At 29.6% G+C, this 9,137-nt stretch overlaps 1 protein-coding gene across 1 annotated transcript; it reads right to left on the bottom strand.

Moving 5' to 3' along the window:
* Positions 1 to 1,037: 1,037 nt before the first annotated feature.
* On the bottom strand, positions 1,038 to 1,828 carry LOC149498188 (uncharacterized). Its single transcript, XM_089717606.1, has 2 exons — positions 1,321 to 1,828; positions 1,038 to 1,084 (listed from the first exon to the last, which is right to left on the bottom strand). The coding sequence occupies exons 1-2, from the start codon at positions 1,826 to 1,828 to the stop codon at positions 1,038 to 1,040; spliced, it is 555 nt and encodes a 184-aa protein (XP_089573732.1).
* Between the last annotated feature and the right edge of the window lie 7,309 nt (positions 1,829 to 9,137).

Genomic DNA, 9,137 nt, shown 5'->3' with positions numbered 1-9,137 from the left:
GATGGGTTGCTCTGTGTGTGGCTCAGTAGTTTTTGGGGTAGTTGTCCAGTAGTCTATAATTTTACCAGCTTGATTAATGACATCTGTACCTATACTGGACTTGTAAGGAAAACATTCTTCATCAAAAGCAACATTCCTGGATATTATATATTTTCGATTATGAATGTCAAAGCACCTGTACCCCTTATATTTCTCACTGTAACCTGCAAAAATACAGACAACAGATTTAGGATCAAACTTATTTTTTTTTTGAGTCCCAAATATACGGAAAGCATTTACACCCAAAGACACGTAGAACGGAGTAATCAGGATGTTTTTTATGTAAGGCAAAATACGGTGACTTAAAGGAAAGAGACGACGACGGTAACCGATTGATAAGAAAAACAGCTGTTGCAAAAGCATCCATCCATAACGACAAAGGAACACGACTATGAAATAACGTAGACATTCCTAATTCACGAATTATGCGATGACGACGTTCTACCGCACCAGTTTGTTCAGGCGTATATGGGCAGGAGATTTGATGCATTATTCCAGTTTCAAGAAAGTGTGTAGTTAAGGCATTATTAACAAATTCACCTCCTCCATCTGAGTGAAAAATTTTAATTACAGCATTATATTGACGCTGAATAAATTTTTCGAAAGCAATAAAAGTAGAATAAAAATCTGATTTCATACGCAATGGAATTAGCCAAACATATTTAGTGCAGTCATCTACCAAGCAAGCATAGAATTTAAAATTTTCAAGAGATAAAACCGGAGTCGGTCCCCATAAATCACAATGAATTTTTTCAAACGGAGCAGATGTAGAGTGAGAACTATTTGAAAATGGAAATCGACTAAGCTTTCCTAGTTGACAACTATCACACAAATTTTTTATTTTTAAAGGACCATTAATAGAAATGAGGCCCTTATTATGTAAATTATTTAAAGCTGAAACTTGCGGATGTCCAAGCCGTTGGTGCCAGACATCGGCACTGCATGACTTAAAGCGAAAAGAAAAATGTGCTTCTGGATTGCTTGAAATAGTGTATAAATCACCCTTCTTTGGTCCCTGCATTATCATTGCACCTGTTTTCCGTTCCTTCACAATAAAAGATTTGTCAGTAAATTCACAATTGACAGGAAAGTGAGAGGTTAACTGACTTACCGATAACAAATTTTTCTTTAAACTAGGAACATATAACACATTAGACAAAGGCAACACATGATTATTTTTCTTAATTTGAGAAGTACCAATACCAACAATAGGAATTGAAGATCCATCACCTATAATAACCTCATCACTACCTTTGTAATTTTGTAAATTTGACACCATACCTCCATTTCCAGCCATATGATTTGTGGCAGCGGTATCCGAGGTCCAATCATGGTCAGCTACACTGTTATCCAATGTCAATGTCGCCAAGGCTTGTGGAAGATCATTTGACGGGGAAGAAGGTGAATACCACCAGCATATTTTGGCAATATGCCCTTTCTTGTAACAGATTTGACATATCTCATTTTGGTACAGTTCCCGCTCTGTTGCAGTCATCCGTCGTTTGCCAGGAGGGGCGGGACGATGTTGTTGGCCGCCATAATTGTTTTGACTCTGTGCTTGGAAGCCACGTCCTGCAGAAGAGAAAGGTGACCGAGAGGATTTGTTCTCGAACACCATTTGAGACCCGCTAGATTGAGGGGTTTTTTTCTGCTGCGTGTAAAAAGCCAAGTGTGGTGAGTGCACTGTAAATGAGGAATTTCCAGAATTGGCAAACCAATTCCGTCTTTGATCATGATTTTGAAGGTGCGAAATCAACTCTGAGTATGTGGGTCTTGGAGGTTTCAACATTGTGGTTGTGAAGGTCTCATATTGGGGACCTAAACTTGTCAATAAACTGTAAACTTTCTCTTTTTCTAAAACTGGGCGTCCAATGGCAGCCAAGCTGTCACATATATTTTTGAATTTGCGGATATGAGTATTGATATCCACGTTGTCTTCTTTGCGCAGATACGTCAATTGTTGGCGGAGGGTAAATTCACGTTCCTGCGAGTCTTGGGCATAAGACTCTTTTAGCGCTTCCCAAACAGCATATGCTGTGTCTTGGCCAATAACGAGTCCAAGGGACTCTTCAGATAATGTGCCAATAATCCATCCGCGAAGCAAGCGATCTGCTTTCTGCCAGATAGTATAATTTTGTATAGCCTGATCCGTAGCTTTGTCGGAGTTGGCTGGATTGGTTTGTGGTGGATTTGTAAGGTGGTCTAAGAGATCTTGGCTTTCGGCTAGCCCAAGGACTTGCTCACGCCATAGGAGGTAGTTATTTGGAGTTAATTTAAGGGTAACAAAGTTACCTACATTCAGTGATAGGGATGAAGAGGCTGTTAAGGCCATAAAATTCCTGGACGTAATGCTCTGAAACCAAGATAGAAAAAGCTGTTTTAAAGAACAGATGAAATGAAAATGCTTTTAATAAAGAGCAGTTATCTTTTTTATATGATTAATGATCAATACACGCAGTGCTCTTTATATAGAGAGCCCTTTACAAATACAATCCACTAAATCCCTATAATAATGCAATTATTCAAAATAGCAACAGAAGCCAGATTATTTGGTTAAAGTATGAACTATTACCAAGTCAAGAACCTGCTGCACAAAGATATCAGATAACCAAATATATTCTTGTTGTGAAAAACAGGAAAATATTAGTCAACCTTATAACCCCTTTGACAACCTTATACCACCATATTTTCCGTTAACAGGTTTTATTTAATTTGCATAATCACACTTAACACCTTATATCAGCTGTGATTGCTAACACTTACATCATGGGAAGTTTTGGTAAATGGTATCCACCAATTCACAAGTTGTCTCTTATCGAAATTGACATGTAGGACATGTATAAACTCATTTTTTAGCGATGATTATGAAATAATAGAAAATAGAAAGAGAAGTAAAAAGAGAATTTGTAAATAGGGAGAGAATATGATAGTGTATTTATTATTGATGAAAAACCACACATATATAGTTACATAAGTGGAACTTTAGTAGAATCCTTCACAAATCAGAAGATAAAGTTTGCAATAATTAAGAATACAGATTTATAGTCCATATAGGACATCCACTTATTTCGTAACACTCCCTCTTGGATGTCCATTCTTTAAAGAATATGCCTTATTAAAACTTTTCTAAGAAAAAACCCTGTGAGAAAAAAATCTTAGTGAAAGAAAAAAAAAGTACATTATTCTTTTATTAAATACGCATTAAAATACTGTCTCATTAAAAATTTTTGCCAGAAAAACCCACCGGGAAAAATCTTGGTTAAAGGAAAAAAAAGTACAATGCTTATTTACTCCCCATGATGAAGATAAATCTTGAGATCTTTGAGTTTATGCATTCCAATTTTTGTACAATAATCCTTCAAAACTTATGATAGAAAGCTTGTAGTAGAAAGTGTTTGATGAGCAAATCAACAATATCATCGCTTGAGTGATTGAATTTCAATATCACAATTCTCCATATAATATTGTAGAAATTCTCTCTGGACAAGTAGACTGTACGTACTTTGAATAAACACATTCTTGTCTTTCGTCATGAGTTGCTAAAATTTTCATAGCTAAAAGAAGTAGTAGGAATACTTCATTTCTTGAATGTCATGAAATAATTGTACCTTTACATGAGAATGAATGACTTGTTTATGATCTAACACAATGTGGATTAGACAAATAACCTACATTTTCATAGCCAATCAAAACTGATTTTGACATGTTAGTTATAATGTAACTCATACCCATCATATAATATGGAGATCTCAAAATATATATTTTACTCCATTTAATTTCTTCATATTCAAGAAGAACTATATCTTGCAAATAAAATTTAAAAATGCTTATATCAAGTCATATGCTAGCAAGATACATTAGCGCCTTTATCAAACTAAGAAATTGTACTTCAGGATCAATAAGTTCTTCATAATTTTCGCATAGTTGAAAAATAGTCATTTTCTCAGCAAGTAACCTCCTAGCCATTGACATCCACATAAAATCATTTTAATAACTTAGTCATACATGTGGATTCATAGACAAACATTTCATTTATGAAATGCTCGAATTTCAGGCGGAGACAAAACTTTATCTTTCTAATATCTTTCATCTCAAACTCTTCCCTTAAGGAATTTATAACTTTGGAAGCTCTTTAGAAGTTCCAATAATGTTCATGAACCAAATGTTAATAAATTCATATTCAAATCTCTTTATATAAAAAAAATTCATGAACATATAATAATATTATTATAATATTCTTTCAACAAATATTCATTAATTAAAAGATCACATTACTCATGATATTATATAAAACAAATATCAAAAATATGAAAGCATGTGACTTTCAATAAAAGAATATTATAAATACAATACAATCATAAAATAATATTTCCTCAGCGATAAATATTTTTAAGGCGATTATACTATATGTATTAAGATTTATTTATTCCATATAGAAATCTTGAATATATTTCTTGGGTCTTGATTTGATTGCTTCAAGTTTTTTTTTTTTAATATTTAATGGGTATCATTATCCATTAATTCATATAGAGCCCCTATAATATTAGTTGAATAAATTTATCGAAAATTTAACTTTATGCTTAAAGCAACTTAAATCCTTTAGGAATTTTCATATAGATATCCATATAAATAGACAACCATTAATTTATTAGACGCATTTCGAAATTTCATAAATTGTCGACTAATAAAATATCAAATTATTATTGCATCCACCACATGAGGGTATTTATCCTCATAATCAATACTAGTTCTTTGCGAAAAAAAAAAAAAAAAAAAAAAAACTTATGCAACAAGTTTGCTTTATATCTCATGGCCCTATTTCAATTTCGCACAAATACATATTTGTATTTTATTGGCTTGACATCTCTTGATGCCCATATTAAAATTTCAAAAATTATTTTTCAAGTAAATTAAATGTCCATGCGTCGTTCTATTCAATTAATTTTATGTCCATATTCTCTAATAGACTCTATGCTCAAGATCCTCGTCATTTTTCACAATTTCAAGCGTTCTATTTGTCATTGACGTTTATTTTATATCAATTATATATTTGTCCTGAAATGACATAATTTATAGAGATCTCATAATTTTTATTGATTTCGGGTACATGAGTTTCTTCGAAAAATTTATTAGTAATGTTTAGGATCTTTTTTAGAATTTACTTTTCTAGAACTTGATCATCTTGAATATTTGCTTCTTTTCTTTTTTTTAGGATTTTTATTCTTGAAACCGATTGGTTTACCACGCTTTAGGCGTGCCTTAGACTCATTAACATAGACAGTTTGTCCTTCAGGACTTCAATTATAATATGAGCAATTTGCAGCTAGTATGGATTTAATTATCTCCTTTCGGATCAGTAAATACATCTGGCAATTAATTTGCAATATTTTACAAATGAATTATCTTTTAAAATTTTAAATTCACACTACCTTCTATGAGGATCAAGATATAATAATAATAATAATAAAACAATAATCTTAATGTTGCAAAATCAAAATAACTTACAGTTTTACGATTTTGTAATGATAAATGCATTCATTCATGATGAGCCTTTGGTAATTGTACTTTACTTTCAAACTATTCCAAACAAAACAAACTGATATTTATTATCAAATATTCAATAGATAAAAATTATTGCCGTGTAATATCTTGATTAGATTCTTAATTTCTATCATTGATTGTATCTTCAAGACCCATAGCATCTAGATGTATTTCAGATCAAGCATCATAAATAAATAATGCTTTTCATAATATTAAGGGCCACAAATTCAAGTTTGTATAAGACATTTTATAAGATTTGATTGAATAAAATAATTATGATGGATGATGAAATCACAATCAAAATTTTAATGATAAGAGTCTTGAGTTAATTATGTCCGCTAAAGATTAAATAAATTGAGTAAATAATAAAACGAAAAACATATACCACCATCACTCTAAAACATATCCTTCAAAAATAAAACAACTACAGCAACAAACTTGTAACATTTACAAAAAAATATTAAATTACTTATATGTGTCTATATAAGTCATGAATATATTGTAATCATCATACTGTGAAAAGAAAATAAATCTTTGTGGCATAACAATCCTACAAGCAATTAGGAACAGATATAAATGACAAATATGACGAAGTCAGTAATATTCTATATCAAAATATTAAATTAATGAGTAACCATGTGCATAGCTTGTAATATATAACTTATTTGCAGTTTATGCTAGTCTAAAAGGCTCTCATGACACAGGATTTTAAATGCTCTGCTAACAAGCGAATCAAGAAAACATGCACTTTGATATGCTTTGCACGCGATACCATGATCCCAAGGTTTCATTAATATTCCGATTTTTTTTTTTTTTTAATTGTTAATTGCCTTCATCATAGTAGGCAATAGATAACTATGTAATAACATATTTAGCGATTCAAAACTATTGATTTAAAAATAAATAAAAATTTAATATTTTATAGCAATTGAATATGGATCCACTGATAAATTATTTGATTAAATAATTATTGCATTAGGAAAGAGCATATAAAAATACCTTTTCAAACATGAACAAATTTGAATTATATCAACCTTAACTTTGGCTGTCGTAAACTACAGGCTCTCTCCTCTTTCTTCAAGCGATTTGATAAACAAAGTGAAAGTGATAGAACGAAATTATGCTGATAATGTGTTATCAAATAATAGAAAAATAGGAAAAAAAGTAAAGAGAGAATATGGAGAATGAGGAGAAAATACGAGAGTGCGTTCATTATTAATGTGAAGCCACATATATATAGTTATATAAGTGGAACCTTAATAGAGTCTTACACAAATCAAGAAGATAGAGTTTGCAATAATTAAGAATACAGAATTCCAGTCCATAATTTTAAAAATTTTCTTTTATGAATTATTCCCTTTATATCTATCTTATATTTTTATTATTTTTCTATGTAATTTTGAGTTGTAGGATTATATCTATTCATTGTCGTCCCGACTTTATGATTTATGTATTTATTATTACTTTATTACCAATTAACATAAACACTTTACCGACTGCTAAAAGTTAAATTGAGGATGTGAAAAATCGAATTATAGAAAGCTTTGTAAAATAAAAATTGCTTTTGAAATTGAAAATACTGAATTGACAAAAATAACAAGTATAAACAAAATTAATAGTAATAGAAAGGGAAATTAAAATGAAAGGAAAGAAATTCAAATAAGGATTGCTTGAGAAATTGAAATTGCAGTTGAATTTGATTCTTTTGAATTGGCTGTTAGGGTCTGATTCTTATATGTAAACTTCGGCTTTTATTGAGCACCATCGATTATCATTTCCATGCGCATGATTTTCAATTGTTCAGGTGCACAACTGCTCGTTGATCGTGGTGTTCAGATACCCAGCTGTTCATTGATCTTTTTTTCAAAATTTACCCTTATTTATTCTAGATAACATAATGATATGAGATATGACAAATAATGTGAAATAAAATGTAATTTTATCAAGTTATTTTTAATTTTATTATAATTTAAGAGAATTAATTATTTTTTAATCTCCATGTAAAAATTTTAAACGATTTATAATTTGAGATAGAGATAGTTTTAAATATAATTATTAGGGCAATTAATTAATACTCTCTCCGTGCCATTTTATTTTCTTATTATTCCTTTTTTATGTGCTAAAATATTTACAAAATTTTTAAATTTAGACATGTAAATATATTTTTTTTCATATTAACATTTATAATTAATCATTAAATGAAGGATTTTAATATTTTAATAAATTATTAAAAATAAATAAAAATAAAATAATTTTTATTAACTAAATTTTTAATATGTATATTTTATTAAATTATCCAATAAAACGGGGAAGACCGGAGCATTTATTTGTATTATAGAAAATCGTCCAAAGTGGCCGACAAGTATATGGTTTGCATGTTTTAACTTTTAAGATGATGGGCATTCAACTTTCACTAAAATTAAACAGAAAAAAATAGCATGGCATGTGTCAAAACTGTTTTCGTCAATTAATGGGCTTGTCTGCCAAAAACATTCATTTCGTTGGGAACCATAATAATTACAATTAGCTTTTTTTTTTTTTTTTTTTTTTTTTTTGAGTTTGCTCTTCAAATGGTCAACTTTGGCTGGGCCTATACATGTGTAGGTGCATTCCACTCAGCCAAATTAAAAGCAACTTCCATTTAAAAAAAAAATAAAATACATTGCAATTCGATAATCAATACACAATAATTTAGGGAGGACAGGATTTATCATTTAAATATCAAATATAAAATATTCTATCTGTCGCAAAAATATACTATCTCTACTTCATAATATTTATTATATTTAAAAAAATAGTTTATTTCAAAATATTTTTTACATTTATAGTCTCAAGGAGTGATAAATATTTTTTTTTTCATATTTACCCTGTGTATATGAATAATAATTATTACTTCAATTTAATTATTTTTTGGAGAATTAATATTAAATTAAAGGTAATATAATCAATTTACTCGATAATTTATTATAACTTAAACACATTTAATGGTTTTCTTAAGGAATATAAAATTCCAAATGTGACAAGTATTATAGAACAGAGAAAGTAAGTCGTTTTTAATTTGTTATTTTATCTCAAAATATAAATCGTGTATTTCAAAAAGTAATAAATAATATTTTTTCAATGTTGCTTTTGTTTACGCTAAATACACTAAATACTTCACAAGCAATTATTGATTTTGAGATAAATGATAATTTGATCAAATTACCTTGAGTTTGTTATAATCTAAGAGAATTAATTACTTTCTTAATTTTTATCCAACAACTTTAACTATTCATATTTTGTAATAAAAGAAGTAAAATTTTTACAGCCAAATGACACAATAGCGTGTTTTTTTTTTTTTTTTTTTTTGAAAATGAAGTAATCTGGCAATCAGAATAGAAAGCTCGTAAAATGAAATCAGGGGATGGCCCAATCCATACACCCATAGCTGACAAGGAACGAACAGCCCCAGCTAACAATTGAGTCACCACATTTGCATGAATGATGAGAAAAACACTAATGAAAAACTGAATAATGATTTAAGAAATAAATAGAGTTTTATACTTGGTTTGGTGTAA

The sequence above is a fragment of the Jatropha curcas genome, chromosome 2 (assembly GCF_041381405.1).
Source record: "Jatropha curcas cultivar XTBG-Jc1 chromosome 2, XTBG_Jcur_1.0, whole genome shotgun sequence".
Classification (NCBI taxonomy): domain Eukaryota; kingdom Viridiplantae; phylum Streptophyta; class Magnoliopsida; order Malpighiales; family Euphorbiaceae; genus Jatropha; species Jatropha curcas.
The sequence above is the reverse complement of the archived record's forward strand: the minus strand, read 5'-3'. Positions and strand labels throughout refer to the sequence as shown.